The sequence below is a fragment of the Mustelus asterias genome, chromosome 12 (genome assembly GCF_964213995.1).
Source record: "Mustelus asterias chromosome 12, sMusAst1.hap1.1, whole genome shotgun sequence".
NCBI classification, from domain to species: Eukaryota; Metazoa; Chordata; class Chondrichthyes; order Carcharhiniformes; family Triakidae; genus Mustelus; species Mustelus asterias.
In genome coordinates this window covers 106,028,526-106,046,112 of record NC_135812.1, presented here as the reverse complement: position 1 = coordinate 106,046,112, position 17,587 = coordinate 106,028,526, and the positions used below count along the sequence as shown (strand labels likewise).

The 17,587-nt window shown below is 47.2% G+C and overlaps 1 protein-coding gene across 1 annotated transcript in view; it reads left to right on the top strand.

Annotated features, from left to right (window-relative positions):
- Positions 1 to 11,021, top strand: part of LOC144502065 (sodium-coupled monocarboxylate transporter 1-like) — a 79,642-nt gene extending 68,621 nt beyond the window's left edge. Inside the window, exons 14-18 of the mRNA XM_078226072.1 lie at positions 3,098 to 3,303; positions 4,360 to 4,463; positions 5,132 to 5,232; positions 7,935 to 8,003; positions 11,013 to 11,021. Coding sequence (XP_078082198.1) covers positions 3,098 to 3,303; positions 4,360 to 4,463; positions 5,132 to 5,232; positions 7,935 to 8,003; positions 11,013 to 11,021 — 489 coding nt within the window. The remainder of the gene's footprint in view (positions 1 to 3,097; positions 3,304 to 4,359; positions 4,464 to 5,131; positions 5,233 to 7,934; positions 8,004 to 11,012) is intronic.
- The last annotated feature ends 6,566 nt before the right edge of the window (positions 11,022 to 17,587 follow it).

The window sequence follows — 17,587 nt, the reverse complement described above, 5'->3', positions numbered from 1 at the left end:
TTAATCAGCTGGTAAATTGGGCAGAGCCATGGCAGATGGAATTTCATCCTGATAAGTGTGAGCGGATGCATTTTGGGATGTCTAATAACGGTAGGATAAACACAGTGAATGGTAGGTCCTTAGGGAGCATTGAGGAATAAAGGGACCTTGGTGTAAAAGTCCATAGATCCCTGAAGGTGGCAGCACAGGTAGATAGAATGGTGAAGAAGGTATATGGAAGGAATGCTTGCCTTCATGAGCCAGTAAGGAGTCTAACAACACCAGGTTAAAGTCCAACAGGTTTATTTGGTAGCAAACGCCACTAGCTTTCGGAGCGCTGCCCCTTCGTCAGGTGAGTGGGAGATCTGCTCACAAACAGGGCATATAAAGACACAAACTCAATTTACAGAATAATGAAAATTGATTGGAATGCGAGTCTTTACAGCTAATCAAGTCTTAAAGGTACAGACAATGTGAGTGGAGATAATGCTCTCTGTTGGACTTTAACCTGGTGTTGTTAGACTCCTTACTGTGTTTACCCCAGTCCAACGCCGGCATCTCCACTTCATTAGCCAGGGCATAGAATATAGGAGCAGGGAGGTCTTGGTACAACTTTATGAAACATTGGTTGGGACACAGATGGAATGTGCAGTTCTCGTCGCCACACTATTGGAAGGACACGATTGCACTGGAGAGGGTGCAGAGGAGATTCACCAGGATACTGCCTGGGCTGGAAAGTTTCAGATATGAGAAGAGACTGGATAGGCTGGGTTTGTTTTCCCTGGGGCAGAGGAGGCTGAGGGGGGATCTGATAGAGGTATATATAATTATGAGAGGCATAATTGGGTAGTTCATGAGAATCCTTTTCTTATGACAAAGGTGTCTAAGATCAGAGTGCATTGGTTTAAGGGAAGGAATAAGTGGTTGAGAGGGGATTTGAGGAAAGATTTTTCACTCAGAGTGTGGTGGAAATATGGAATGTGCTGCCTGAGGGGGTGTTGCAGGCAGGGACTCACGTAACATTTAAGAAGCATCCTGGACAAACACTTAAATCGCCAAGACATAGCAAGCAATGGTCCAACTGCTGGTAAATGGGATTAGTAGAGTTTGATATTTGATGGTCATCATCGACATGGTGGGCCAAAGGGCCTGTTTCTGTGCTGTATGTTTCTATGGCCGGAATCTTACCACTGTTCACACCGGTGGCATTTTCCCATCCCGCACAGTGAACGGAGATTTGGCTGGCTGACAAATTCTCTGACCTCACTGCAGCGGGAACATGGCTTGAACGGCAGGTAAGATCATGCCGTGTGACTCCTTGACTTACCTTGAGAACAGTCTCAGGACTTAGTTACAGCTAGAGCACTGCAGCCTTGTGCCTGGACTAGTTAGAGAGATGTTAGCCAATCAGACTGGCTGACGGCGCTCATGGGTGGGACTTCCTTCCAAGGGTGGACCGAAGTGCAGCCCACACCAGTCAATGCTCAATACTAACCATCGTTAGAATTCCACCCCACAACTCTATTGGAAGATTGGCAGGAAACCTGGAGGAACAAAGTACAGGCAATCCGAGGACAAATGACACAATTGGTTCCTGAAAACCAAGTCATAAGTCAAAACATTGTAAGCAGGAATCGATTTTTCCATAGGAGCAGTGTTATAAATGGGGGATTGGCTCCTGAAGCAAGGCTGGAAGTCATTCATAGAGCACCCAGCAGTGAGAAATGCTCTCAACTCTTGTCCTGACAAGGCACTGAGGCGACTGTTGATGTCTGCACGCCTTAGTACAAGTTCCTTGGTTAGTGTAGGGGACATCATGAAGCCATCGATCACTGTCAATTACCTATTTAACCTTGAACGTCTGCGATGTCTGAGCATATTTTAAATACAATGTAAACATATACATACATTGAAATCACAACAGTGATCAAAAAACTCCTGACATTATTTTATTCTCATAATTCGCCTGTATGCCACTCATTTCCAACCTAATAAAGACGCTTCAATCTGTCCAGTCACACAGATGGGAAGCACAGATCATCACTGCGCATGTATGTGTATTAACACACAGAGGGATCTGGGTGTGCACAGTTCCCTAAAAGTGGCAACACAGGTGGCCAAGGTGATTAAGAAGGCATATGGCATGCTTGTCTTCATCAGCGGGAGCATTGAGTACAAGAGTTGGGAAATCATGTTGCATCTATATAAAACCTTGGTTAGACAGCATTTGGAGTACTGCGAGCAGTTCTGGTCACCACACTACCAGAAGGATGTTGAAGCTTTGGAGAGAGTGCAAAGAAAGTTCACCAGGATGTTGCCTGATCTCAAAGATGTTGCCTATGACAAGACATTGAATAAACTAGGATTGTTTTCACTGGAAAGACGGAGGCTGAGGGGAGACCTGATAGAGGTCTACAAAATTATGAGAGGCATAGAGAGGGTGGATAGTCAGAGGCTTTTTGCCAGGGTGAAAGTGTCAATCACAAGGGGGCACAGGTTCAAGGTGAGAGGGGGAAAGTTTAAGGGAGATGTGTGGGGGAAGTTTTTCATGCAGAGAGTGGTGGGTGCCTGGAACGCACTGCCAGATGAGCGGGTGGAAGCAGACACATTAGCAACATTTAAGAGGCATCTGGATGGGTCCATGAATAGGGAGGAAATAGAGGGATATGGACCGAGTAAGGGCAGAATGTTTTTTTTTTGTTTCAATAGGGCATCATGATCGACACAGGCTTGGAGGGCTGAAGGACCTGTTCCTGTGCTGTACTTTTCTTTGTTCTTTGTATGAACAAGCTGGTGTGGCATCATAAAGTCAAAACCGACGTTGTAAAGTCGAAACAGGGTGTTAATTTATAAACATTGTAAGTGCCGTTCACTGTAACACAAACATCATAAAGTCAATGACTGCCTGTAAATGCTGACACAATTTCTCCCGGGTTTCTGTCAAAGTGATGGCAGGAAATTGGAAGAAACCTTTAGAGACTTGAATTATATATATATAAAAGTAAAATAATGTTAACTGAAGCTGGCCACAGCAACCATAGAAGGCAGGGTAATGGATTTGTCTCTAATTCTATACCATGTCCTGAAGACAACCTTTTCTTTATTTCATTAACCCCAGGGAGCATTTGTGGGTATGCTGATTAGTTCCATCTTTAATGTGTTTTTGGGAATTGGTTCTCAAGTGTACCCACCTGCTGCTAAGTTTACAAGGAAGCTCCAGACATCAACAGCAAGCTGTCATCTTTACAATATCACCTTGTCAAGCTCCACAAATGTAACATCTTTACTCACAACCATGGAAACATCTCCAGCACCAGACAAAATGTAAGTCAATTCATTTCTTAAAACCAGGTATAAATATACCATAAGATTCACATGGTTCTGTAAATTGCAAAGTCAACTCAACAGCAAAATCTATATTGTGAATAATAAATTGCAGCCTTGGGAGGAGAAACTCACATCTGGATGAGTGGATAATGAACTCTTGTCTTGCCAGTGATTCTCACATCTTGTAAACAAATAAAAAAAGTCTCACTCCGTTGGCCAAAGTAAGGCTTTGACTTTGTCGGGCAAGTGCTCGTATGGTATTCACAAACCCCAAAACAGGTGGCACACCACGGAATCCAGTAACCCAGAGGCCTTTCTGACCGTAAAAAAGGGCCTCATTACCATGACTTTCACCAGAGTCTGGCCCAAACATTGCGAGATTGGGTGGGCATGATGTGGAGATGCCAGTGTTGGACTGGGGTAGGTACAGTAAGAAGTTTCACAACACCAGGTTAAAGTCCAACAGATTTGGAGCAGAGTGCAGCAAAAGACAGGGGACCGTGGGATCGGTCCCTGGCTTTCAGCTAAGGTCAAATGTGGCAATGTTCTCTGCACAGTGTTTATTACCATCCATAATTCCTGAGCTAATACACACATGCAGCATGCCAAAGGCAAAATCCACCCCTTCCCACCACCCCCAAAATAAACTTGAGCTTTCTCGGATGGTCCTCTTCTGGTCCACAATCCGCCTCCTGGCATATTACGTCGGAAAGGGAAATCATCACTGTTCATGTAGCTCAGGCATGGATGTGAAATATTTGTTCAGGTCCCCAAATGTGTTTGGGCCGAGATTTGCATATTTAAAGAGGGCCCTGTCAGCTTGTGACAGAGGTCCTGTTTGGACGCTTACAAGATTCTTATCACTGGGGACATGGGGGGAAGTGAATCGGAATGGAGTGGAGAAATGATTCCACTTACCTGCCCAATCCCCAGCCGTGTTTTCACAAAGTGGGGGCTGGTTAAATCCTTAAAACTTTGAAATTATGTTAACTTAAACTGCATGTTCAATATAAGAATGTCTAATATCAGTAACTTTTAAAAAATCTACTTTAGGGTCAACATATGGGAAGAGATCTCCTCCTTGTCCTATGGATATTACACCCCAGTGGGTTTCCTGGCTTCAGTTATAATAGGTTTTCTAGTCAGTGTGGCTACCGGTAAGTAAAGTAAAAATATGTCTAATTTAGAAGCCAGGGTGTTAGTCTTGTTGGTTGGTGTTAGTCTCAGTTAATGCAGCTAATTATTCATTTCATTCTTCTACTTTGAACGCCACATTTACATAATCGTATTGCATGATTCATAGTTCCGGCAGTTCATTCTTTAAAAGATGAGTAGGGGTCTATTTACTGCAGTGGGAGACTGTGGGATAGTTTATCCACAGACTTATAATAAGTGCAATTCAATCTGTTGTGTTGTTTGATTTAGATGAGGGCAGGTACATTGCCATTACTCTCCTACCAGCTTAATATGGAATTTTTAAAAAACTATGAGCTGTCTAAAAAGTTAAAACTTTTTTAAAAATTGTGATAAATAGCCTATTTCACTTGCAATGCGAAATAGTGTCTTTATTCCGAATATAAAAATTACATGGCATAAAATGCTTGGATTTTATATCTTCTGTGCAAATCAAGAAATGTTTACATTGTGATGCAAATTTTCAATTTCATTTGTTGAATGATTATATTTTTGGTTCTATATTATTCCAACTGATTGATATTTTGGGAACAACAATTTTCTATCAAAAAATTAGAAACTTCAAACTTGTCTTTGTTGTAGTCAGTTCAATGTGGTATCATCATTAATAATCCTATTCTCTTTAACACAGGAGGAACTCAGGATTTAGATCAATCTCTCATTGCTCCTATATATCACACCATTCACAAATCCATCTTCAAGAAGAAACCATCTACACCATTGCCTGAATCAGTAAGATTCTTCTTCTTCTTAGGCAGATCCCTGGGATCGACGATGGTTTGCTTCCACTCTGATTTGATCGGTTTTGAAATAAGTCCGATGATAAATCTAATGCTTGATCCCCAATTCCTACCTCATAAGGGGCAAGTGGTGCTTGGGGGGTCAGTCAGGTAGATGCGTTTTTGGGAGGTTTGTGGGCTCTCTCCCACACCTTGTCTTTGCCTCTGTGAATTCCTGATGAGGATTCTTTCCCAAAGACCTTCTCCATTTTAGCTGGTCACAAGCCAGGAAATCACATGAGTAGAGAGGGCTATTTGATCCCTTTAAGGTTGCCTTTCGGACATCCCTGATGCATTTCTGTTGTTTTCCTGGGAGTTTCCTGCCATGACCGAGTTCCAAGCAGAGCAGTTGCTTTGATACTCTGGTGTTAGGCATACCATTTACATGTCCTGTTCAGTGGAACTGATTTTGAATGACCAGCTCCTCCATGTCGGGTGTGTTGGCTTGGGAGAGGAGGCTGCTTTTGAACTGCCTTTCATGCCATCAGGTTTGGAAAATCTTGCAAAGACAACATTGGTGATATTTATCCAGTGCTTTGAGCTGTCTGTTATAGGTGGTTCAGGTCTCTGCAGATGGCAGATGGAGATTAATCTGGACAAATGTGAGGTAATGCATTTTGGAAGATCTAATACAGATAAGAAATATGCAGTAAATGGCAGAACCCGTAAGGGTATTGATAGGCAGAGGGATCTGGGTTTATAGGTACACAGGTCACTGAAAGTGGCAATGCAGGTGGAGAAGGTAGTCAAGAAGGCATACGGCATGCTTGCCTTCATCGGCTGGGGCATTGAGTTTAAAAATTGGCAAGTCATGTTGCAGCTTTATAGAACCTTAGTTAGGCCGCACTTGCAATATCGTGTTCAATTCTGGTCGCCTCACTACCAGAAGGATGTGGAGGCTTTGGAGAGGGTACAGAAAAGATTTACCAGGATGTTGCCTGGTGTGGAGGGCATTAACTATGAGGAGAAGTTGGAGAAACTTGGTTTGTTCTCACTGGAACGACGGAGGTTGAGGGGCGACCTGATAGAAGTCTACAAGATTATGATGGGCATGGACAGAGTGGATAGTCAGAAGCTTTTTCCCAGGGTGGAAGAGTCAATTACTAGGGGGCACAGGTTTAAGGTGCGAGGGGCAAGGTTTAAAGGGATGTACGAGGCAAGTTTTTTTACACAAAGGGTGGTGCCTGGAACTCGTTGCTGGGTGAGGTAGCGGAAGCGGATAAGGTAGTGACTTTTAAGCGGCATCATGACAAGTACATGAATAGGATGGGAATAGAGGGATATGGTCTCCGGAAGGATAGGGGGTTTTAGTTCAGTCGGACAGCACGGTCGGTGTAGGCTTGGAGGGCCTGTAATTTTCTTTGTTCTTTGTTCTTTATAAAGGAGTGCAGGAACACTGCTGCCCAAGTAGCCATGACCTTCGGTTTCTACCTCATTGACAAATTGGCTTCAATTTTCTCTCGCTCCGAGGGCTCCATATCCTTTATTGCAGCCTTGGGTCGCAGTCTCCATTTACTATTATCACTTAGTTTCTGAAAGTTCTGGGTACAAGTCCCACTTCAGGGATTAGACTTTGATTTTAATCTATTCAAAAACTTCAATTTTATTTGCGAGAACTTGTGTATTTGCATACCCAGAGTTCACACTTGCCTTTATATGTTTTGCAATCTTATTCTCTCCTTCTTCTGAATATTTTTGCTGAGGTTAATGAATTTACTGCACTTTGTGCAATACCGAGGTTGTCAGGTGATTCACGCCAGTAGGGTAGGGAGGGGGGCACGAAAGCCTAAACCCACTGGAGAGGCCAGCAGCAGAGTGCTCAGGGGGGTATTGGGCATGCGCCAATCTCCCAGTGTACTGGGAGATCGGTTGGCATTCCCCCCCATGGATCGCCGTCCTCCTGATGGCCAGCCCTGATCCCTGATCACCAGCCCCGCCACTAGCCCCCACCCCAGGTGCAGAGTTCCCCCCTTCTCTCCTCCCCCCTGACTCCACCTCCATTTGGCCCCATCTCCTGTGAGGCTATGCCCCCTCAGGCCCCACCCCCTTGGCATTGCCCAATAACTGATGCGCACTGCTAGTGTGCCCGGCTGGCACTACCAGGGTCCCAGGCTGGAACTTTCCAAGGGGCACTGCTCCCACGTCCCCAACTTCCCATGGACACTCAAAGGCCTCCAGTCCCACTAGCGAGGCCATCACATCCGATCCCCGTTGTTGGGAACCAGCTATGATCCCCGCTGGTGGGAACCTTCACCGGCGGGGTCGGAAATCCAAGTGAGCCCGGACAATGCCAGCCGGCATTTGCTAAAAGGATTTAAATTCATATATGAATATTTAAATTAGCCTTGCGCCATTTCCCGGTACAAGGCTGGTCATGCAAAAAAAAAAGGCCTGGGAGATTTGCAACCTACCAGCTGCCTTCCGGTTCCCACTTATATTTCCCGCCCTGGTACGTTACTCGACCAGCAGACAGTGGCGGGAAATTCACGTCCCATTTGTCCTGCTTAATTTTATTTGCTGATCTAAATTTGCTGTTTCAGCACTCCAAACGTCCTCTGTAAATGTGATCATTTTTCTGGTTCCCAGATGGGAATTGTTGTAAGGATGGGGAAACAGACTGAGTAATAATGGTCATTGCAATTCTCCCCTCCACAGGGCATACAGCTGTTAGAAACCACTCCTGAAAAACTCTTCAATACTGCTCACTATCCTCCCAGTTTGCAGGTAAGGGTATAAGTTGCTGGTACTAAGTAAAAATTTATGTAATTACAAACATACAAAATAGGAGCAGAACCAGCCTCCCATTCATTGACTCTGTCTACACTTCCCACTGCCTCGGCAAAGCAGCCAGCATAATCAAAGACTCCACGCACCCCGGACATTCTCTCTTCCACATTCTTCCATTGGGAAAAAGATACAAAAGTCTGAGGTCACGTACCAACCGACTCAAGAACAGCTTCTTCCCCGCTGCTGTCAGACTTTTGAATGGACCTACCTCACATTAAGTTGATCTTTCGCTACACCCTACTTATGACTGTAACACTACATTCTGCACTCTCTCGTTTCCTTCTCTATGAACAGTATGCTTTGTCTGTATTTTTCACCGTATGTTAATACGTGTGACAATAATAAATCAAATCAAATCAAAGTCAGCCATTCAATAAGATCATGACCGACCTGTTTATATTGAGTTCCACATTCCCCATCTACCCACAATAACCTTTGATTCCCTTGCCTAATGAGAATCCATCTATCTCCGCCTTAAAATATTCAATGACCCCACTTCCACTGCCTTCTGAGGCAGAGTTCCAAAGTCGCACAACCCTCTGAGAAAAAAAATTCCCCTCTCTGTCCTATAAGGGCAACCCCTAATTTTAAAACAGTTCTGGACTCACTCACAAGAGGAAACATCCTTATATAAGATACCTTTCAGGATCTTATATACTTCAATCAAATCACCCCTCATTTTTCCTCAACCCCAGTTGAAACAAGCCCAGTCCACCCAACCTATCCTCATAAGACAACCCACTCATTCCAGGTATCAAACTAGTAAACCTTCTCTGAACCACCTCAAACACATTTACATCCTGCCTTAAATAAGGAGACCAAAACTGCACACAGTCTTTGAGCAGCAGGAAGCTTGCGGAAAGGTGTAGATAAGGCCAAGATGAGATGAGATCAGCCATTGTCGTATTGAATGGCGGAGCAGGCTCAAGGGGCTGAATTGCCTGCTCCTGCTCCTAGTTCTTAGGTTCTTATTTGAGATGTGATCTCACCAATGCTCGATATAACTGAAGGGTAACATCCTGACATCCTGGGGCAGCACGGTAGCACAGTGGCTAGCACTACTGTCTCAGAGCACCCGGGTTCGATTCCTGACTTGGGTCACTGTCTGTGTGGAGTTTGCACATTCTCCCCGTGTCTGCGTGGGTTTCCTCCAGGTGCTCCGGTTTCCTCCCACATTCTGAAAGATGTGCTGGTTAGGTGCATTGACCCGAACAGACGCCGGACTGTGGCGACTAGGGGAATTTCACAGTAACTTCATTGCAGTGTTAATGTAAGCCTTACTTGTGATTAATAAATAAACTTTACTTTTACTTTTCTGACTTTTATGCTGAGTTCCTCTCATAATAAAGGACAGCTTTTTATTTTTCATTCATGAGGTGTCGGCAAGGCCAGCATTTATAGACCATGGCGCATTGCCCCATGGACTGACTGGCTTGCTAGGGCCATTTCAGAGGGCAGTTACAAGTCAACCATATTGCTGTGGGTCTGGAGCACATGTAGACCAGACTGGATAAGGATGGCAGATTTCCTTCCTGAAAGACATTAGTGAACCAGTTTTGTTTTCAATAATGGTATCATGGCTATCATTAGACTTCTAATTCTGGTGGGAGTCAAACCCCCAGTCCCCAGAACATTACCCTGGGTCTCTGGAGTATCAGTGCAGCGGAAATATGACTACGCCACCAACTCCCCTGACACTTCTTGATTACATGCTGCATCGCATGCTAACTTTTTGTGACTCATGCACGAGAACACTGAAATCCTTCAGCAACCTGCAGTCGCTCAGCATTTAAATAATACTCTGCCTTTTTATTCTTCCTGCTAAAGTGAACTTCACATTTTCCCACATTATACGTCATCTGCCACATTTTTGCCCACACACTCAATTTATCTACATCAACAAAGCAGAATGAGACATTGATTATTAATTTAAAATATTAAGACAATGCAAATTGATTTACCAATTTGGGATTCCTCTGAAGTGGATTACACATTTTCCAAATGGTTTGTTTGAATCCTGTATGAGTCATTGGTGAGGTTACATTTGGAATGCTGTGTGCGGCTTAAATATATTTCACTAATGTTGTGGAAGATAGTTTGCAAATAATACAAGTTTACAACAGCTTCTGCAAAACGTGAAGTTGCCAAGGGGAACATGCTGGGGGCACAAAGGTAAGTGTAGCCCCGGGGGAAAGGAGGGCCTGCCTGCTGCCCCCCGGCACTGCCTCTGCATTGCCCTCTTGCACTGCGAACCCTTGTGAAAGAAAACAAAACCTATGCTGATATTAACTTACCTCAGCATTCCATTGATATTTAACATTATTTCATATTGCTCACGTTAGAAGCCTGTTAATGCAATGGGGAACTACATTTTTAATGATGTCCATTGATCTCAATTTATACAGGATGAGAAGCTTCTTACTTCAGCTCCAGGCAACTGAATAAGCATTGAAACAAAATCTTGAACAGCTAATGGTGGTTAAAGATTACACTTACATAAGAACACTTAAGGACCAAGATGTCAAATTTGTTTAGAAACACTTCTCAGAATAATGCTGCTTATCCATAAATTGAAGTAGAAATTAAGTGGGAAACTCTTGTAAAACTCTTGTAAAAAATTCATGGCGATTTTAGATTCACAATAGTCTGCATTGGTCAATGACTTCCTCAAAATATTACCTCAATGATCTGTGCAGAAGACCAAAATGTCTTTTTATAATATAATTTCTGAGCTTCACAGCATGTCAGATTCTCATTCTTGAGTTGCAAGCAGTGATTGTAATTTTGCATTATCTGTGTTCAACATAAATAAACATCACCTGAAACAAATGACTTTTCCTAAAGCAATCTGATTACCCGTGGAACCACAAACTCAATAGTGACAAGTGTTTAATTTCAACAGATGCAGATTTTAACATTTACAACCTTATTTTTTTGTTGTGCCAGTATGACTAAAAATCAATGATCTGTTATATGATTGCCATTGGCCCTGCAATATAATCTGTACTAACCGTTTGTGTACAGCCAGCTTCAAATTATCTCACCTACAATAACAACATTCCAGTAAAATGATTCCAGTCCAAAGATGCGCGGGTTAGGTTGATTGGCCAGGTTAAAAAAATTGCCCCTTAGAGTCCTGGGATGTGTAGGTTAGTGGGATTAGCGGGTAAAATATGTGGGGGTAGTGCCTGGGTGGGATTGTGGTCGGTGCAGACTCGATGGGCCGAATGGCCTCCTTCTGCACTGTAGGGTTTCTATGATTCTATGATTTCTATGATAGCGAGGAGGTCAGTGTCCATGCTGATGAGTGCTGATCTACTTTTCTATCTGAAATATATCATGAAAGCAATAGATAAGGCCCTAGCCTGTCGTGTAAGACAGACTCCTGCTAAATAAACTCACTTTTGCCACTTGGGCTCTCCATTAGAAAGAAGACCATAAGAAACAGGAACAGGAGTAGGCCATTCAGCCCCTCGGGCCTGTTCCGCCATTCAATAGGATCATGGTTGATCCAACATTGCTTATGTCCACTTTCCTGCCCTTTCCCCGTTACCCTTGATTCCCTTACTGATCCAAAACCTATCTATCTCAGTCTTAAATATACACAAGGACTCTGCCCCCTCAACTCTCTGTGGCAAGGAGTTCCAAAGACTCACAACACTCTGAGAGAAGAAATTCCTCCTCATCTCAGTCTCAATCATCGAGACTCAAAACATTGGGGGCGATTCTCCCATCCCATTGTGCTCTACTAGCATCTCCCAGCACCGGAGGTCCGGCGGGAGGCGGAGCTAGCATTTAAATTATATTTTACACATCATTTAAATACGATTAGCAGGCCCGGGACTGAATTCTCTGGCCCGCTAGCCTCTCCCACCCCGCCAAAGTATTTCACTCCAGCGGGGATTACACTAGCTCCCCACTTTCGGGAAGCTAGCAGCCTGACCCCATGGAGTGAAGGGGGGGGCAATCGAACAATCGGGTCCCCCCAGGGGGTCGGGTGGTGAAGGGTGCTCCCTGGCATGCCTAAGGGGCAAAGTGCCCATGCCCGGGGGGGGGGGCACCCCGGCGCTGCCATCAGGCAGTGCCAAGGGGGTGGGGCCTAGGGGACAGGGCCTATTGGGGGCAGGGCCTAGGGGGTGATCAGTGGGGATTGGGGGATCCCGCTGCCACTCTGCATTGTGATCGTTGGGGGTGGGAGGGAGGCCAGCAATTGGGACGGGCTGGAGGGGGTGGGGGTCTGCCGGGAGGAGGGGTCTGCCGGGGTGGTGGGGTGGGGGGGGGGGGGGGGGATTGGCACTGCGTGAGCGGGGGCTGGAGATTGGGATGGTCTGGGATGGGGGGGACCCGAGAATGGTCGAGGGCTGCGATCGGGCTGTGGGCAGCACTGCGATCAAGCTGGCCAGCTAACGGGAGGCTGACGGTTTGGGGCCACTGCGCATGCACAGAGTCCCACTGGTTTCAGCCTCCCCAGTGGGAATAGGCCCCACCCCCTGAAATCTAATGATATTCACGCTGGAGGCCTCTGCAGTGCGCAGAGTGCGGGAGATTCTAGTCTGAACTCCCACTGAAAGAATCAGCGTGAATTACTCCAGTTTTCCGGCGAATTCTACACTTAGAATGTTTTTGGGAGAGTTAGCTCTGTTCTCACTCCATAGATGCTGCTGGATCTGCTGAGATTTTCAAGCATGTTCTGTTTTTGTTATAGATTTACCCTTCACTACACAGAAACACTAAATTAAGCATACTTATTTCTAATATTTAATACAAATATCGATCTCTTAAATTACCTCTGTTTTCCTGACGAGTAGTCAAAACAGGAATGATTTAAAAACAGGAATCTAATGAAGGAATAAGCGTATAAAGACACTGGGCTCTTGATGCGTGATATAACTCACGAGGCTAGAGATGCTCGAGGAAATAAAGGCTTTTATTAACTACTACAATAGAGCTACCATATATACACACAATCCCAGACTGAGGGGTCCCAGACAGAGCAGTGACCTTTATACCTCTCCCAGGAGGTGGAGCCCGACTGGGATGTACCATAATAACTATAATATAGGTAGAACAGCCCAACCCTAACCCCAACAGTAACATGTAGAACAACCCAACCCTAACCCCAACAGCAACATATATACAGACTCATAGTACTGGCCAGACCCTGGCTCAGTACTACCTGGTGGGAACCAACGATGGTTCACCACATTCACCCCTCCTTTGAAGACAAAGGCCGGCGGGGTACAAAAAAACCCAGAACAATTGTTCATCAGTCTATAAGTTCAGACGGTCAGGGGGACCGCACCGTCGTTGTGACCTCCTCAACACCGGCGATGACACCGGAGTAGGCACTCGCGGTGGCGTTCTCCCCAAGGCGGTGTCCAACTGCTCCTCCAATGTCTCACGGGCCGGTTGACCCCAAGGTGGTGACAATCCGTTGAGCTCGGACACGCCTTGAAGTGGCGACCATCTCCTGGACTCAGGCAAGCTGTACACGGGAGTAAAAGGGTTAAGTGATGGTCCCGATGCTGCCCGCGCCGTGTCAGGAGAGGAAACAGTAGTTGGGGGGTCTCTAACAGGAGGTATGGGAGCGACAGGGGTTTCCAAGCCCCCTGCTGGCGCCAGGTCTCGAATCGAGACCGTGTCCTCTCGCCCGTTAAGGTATGCCACATAGGCATACTGAGGGTTGGCGTGGAGGAGATGGACCTGTTCAACCAAAGGGTCGGACTTGCGGGCCCTAACATGTCGCCGCAGGAGGACAGGTCCTGAGTACGTCAACCAAGACGGTAATGAGGTCCCAGAGGAAGACTTCCGAGGGAATGAAAACAGTCTCTCATGGGGAGTAGCGTTGGTTGCCGTACACAGGAGTGAGCGTATGGAGTGGAGCGCATCAGGGAGTACCTCTTGCCAACGGGAGACTGGAAGGCTTTTTGACTTCAACGCCAGTAAGACAGCCTTCCAGACTGTAGCATTCTCACGTTCCACCTGTCCGTTACCCCTAGGGTTGTAGCTCGTGGTTCTACTAGAGGCAATCCCGTATGAGAGCAGGTATTGCCTCAAGTCATCGCTCATGAACGACGAGCCCCTATCGCTGTGGATGTAGCAGGGGTACCCGAACAGGGTGAAAAGATCACAAAATGCCTTGATAACCGTGGCAGTGGTTGTATCAGAGCAGGGAATGACAAAAGGGAATCGTGAGTACTCATCAATGATGTTGAGGAAGTACACATTCCGATCTGTCGAGGGAAGGGGGCCCTTAGGGTCCACACTCAGTCTTTCGAAGGGACGAGTGGCCTTAACAAGTTGTGCCCTGTCAGTTCGGTAAAAGTGCGGTTTGCATTCCGTGCATACCCGACAGCTTCTAGTTATGGACCTGACATCCTCCACCGAGTAGGGTAGATTCCGGGCTTTCACGAAGTGGTAGAGCCGAGTGACCCCTGGATGGCAGAGATCATTGTGGAGGGCCTGCGAACGATCCTCCTGCATACTGGCGCATGTTCCACGCGACAGGGCATCCGAGGGCTCGTTGAGTTTCCCTGGACGATACATGATGTCGTAATTATAGGTGGAGAGTTCGATTCTCCACCTCAAGATCTTATCGTTCTTGATCTTGCCCCGTAACGTGTTATTGAACATGAACGCGACGGACCACTGGTCCGTGATCAGGGTGAACCGTTTTCCCGCCAAGTAATGGCGCCAATGCCGGACGGCCTCCACAATGGCCTGGGCTTCCTTTTCCACCGCTGAATGTCGAATTTCGGGGCCTTGGAGGGTGCGAGAAAAAAAGGCGACGGGCCTGTCCGCCTGGTTAAGTGTGGCGGCCAGGGCGAAATCAGATGCATCACTCTCCACCTGGAAGGGGATGGACTCATCGACAGCGTGCATTGTGGCTTTCGCGATGTCGGCTTTTAGTTTTTCAAAGGCCAAACGAGCCTCTGGTGCTAGGGGAAAAGAGGTAGACTTGATGAGCGGACGGGCTTTGTCCGCGTAATTGGGAACCCACTGTGCGTAATAAGAGAAGAAGCCTAAGCATCTTCTCAGTGCTTTTGCGCTAGTGGGCAGGGGAAGTTCGAGGAGGGGACGCATACGGTCTGGATCAGGGCCAATGACCCCGTTTTCCACCACGTATCCGAGGATAGCTAGGCGGCGCGTGCGAAATACACACTTCTCCCTGTTGTAGGTCAGATTCAGGCGAGATGCAGTGCGTAGGAATCTAAGGAGATGGGTATCGTGGTCCTGCTGGTCATGGCCGCAGATGGTGACATTATCCAGGTACGGGAAGGTAGCCCGCAGTCCGTTATGGTCCACCATTCGGTCCATAGCACGCTGGAAGACCGAGACCCCATTGGTGACACCAAAAGGAACCCTTAGAAAGTGGTACAAGCGACCATCCGCCTCAAAAGCCGTGTATTGTCGGTCCTCTGGGCGAATGGGGAGCTGGTGGTAGGCAGACTTTAGGTCGATGGTGGAGAACACCCGGTACTGCGCAATCTGGTTGACCATGTCAGAAATGCGTGGGAGGGGATACGCATCCAGCTGCATGTATCTATTAATGGTCTGACTATAGTCAATGACCATCCGGGGTTTGTTCCCACTCTTGACCACCACGACCTGCGCTCTCCAAGGACTAGCGCTAGATTGTATGAACCCTTCCTTGAGGAGCCGCTGAACCTCGGATCGAATGAAGATCCGATCCTCAGCGCTGTAACGCCTACTCTTAGTCGCAAAGGGCTTGCAGCCTGGCACGAGATTCTGGAATAGGGAGGGTGTGGTGAGCTTAAGCGTCGAGAGGCTACAAGTGGAGCGCGTTGGGCAATTTGGAGGCTGCTGTTCTCCCACTGAAAGCGGAGGGAGTGGCCCACCGTACTGTAGGGTTACACTCTTCAAGTGGACCATGAAATCTAGTCTGAGGAGTATTGGCGTGCAAAGGTGCGGTAACACCAGGAGCTTGAAGCTCTCGTAAACTGTGCCCTGCACCTTTAAATTTACCACGCAACTCCCTAGCACGGTGACAGACCGGGACCTTGATGCCATCGAAATTGTCTGCTTGACAGGCTGGATCTGGAGGCCACACCGCTTCACGGCGTCTGGGTGGATAAAGCTCTCAGTGCTCCCGCTGTCAAACAGACAATAAATCGTGCGTTTGTTTACCTGTATGTCCATCATGGACATGTCGAGTCTGTGAGGCTTTGCCTGGTCCAGGATGATCGACGCCACCGTTGGTTCGTGAGCGCCACTGCAGGCAGCTGAGATCGATGATGACGACCCCTGCTGGTCATTCGCGGTCGGTGCCGACCAAAATGGCTGCTCCCATAGGTCGCACGTGGCCGATGGCGCCAAAATCAGCGACCCCTGGTGGTCGCGCGACTCTTGCGACTCCGTCATCTGGAATGGTGATGTCCTGGCCTCGCACATGGAAGAAACCCTTGACGACGCCGACGACGTAGAACCCGGCTCCGGGGAGTCGCAGGCCGCACTGCTATTCCTGGAAGTAAGTTTGGATCGACATACCTTCGAATAATGCCCCTTCTTACCGCAGGTGGAGCACAACACCGCTTTAGCGGGACATCGCTGCCGATTGTGCTTCACTCCCCCACAGAAGTAACACCGTGGGCTGCCTGGAGCTGCTGCCGTCGTCAGGCCCGAGGGTGGGAACGCAATCACGCAGCTCTTCGGACCCGCTGGGCGAAGTGGGGTCTGTGACTGCTCCTGCCACGCTGTCTCCACGTGGTCTTCGGGATACATTGCCGGGCTTTTGGAAGCCGTTTCTAGCGTATCCGCTAGCTCTATAGATTTAGTGAGATCGAGACTACCTTGCTCCAACAGCCGAAGTCGGATATAAGATGATCCGATTCCCGCCACAAACGCATCTCGAGCGAGGTCATTCATGTTCTGGTCTGCCGACACTGCTTTGCAGTTACAGCCCCTGGCTAGCTGTAGGAGCTCGCACGCGTACTGTTCCGTCGTTTCGCCGGGCTGCCGTCGTCGAGTGGCTAAGAGATATCGAGCATGCATCTCGTTTGGCGGTTTAATGTAGCGCTTCTTAAGAAGCTCGAGGGCCCCTTTGTAGTCGGTGGCCACACGGATCGCTAGATATACGGCTTCGCTTACCCTCGCGTGGAGGACCCGGAGTCTGTCGTCGTCCGTGGTGACCGCTGCGGAGACTTCGAGGTAGTCCTGGAAACATTTCAACCAGTGGTCGAAGGTGTTGGAGGCGCCCGCAGCACGTGGATCCAGCGTAAGACGTTCGGGTTTTAACATTTGCTCCATGCTCTCTGTATCGTTTTTTTTCCAACGACGAGAGTTCAATTAGTAGTTAATAAAATTGATGCGCGATATAACTCACGAGGCTAGAGATGCTCGAGGAAATAAAGGCTTTTATTAACTACTACAATAGAGCTACCATATATAATACACGATCCCAGACTGAGGGGTCCCAGACAGAGCAGTGACCTTTATACCTCTCCCAGGAGGTGGAGCCCGACTGGGATGTACCATAATAACTATAATACAGGTAGAACAGC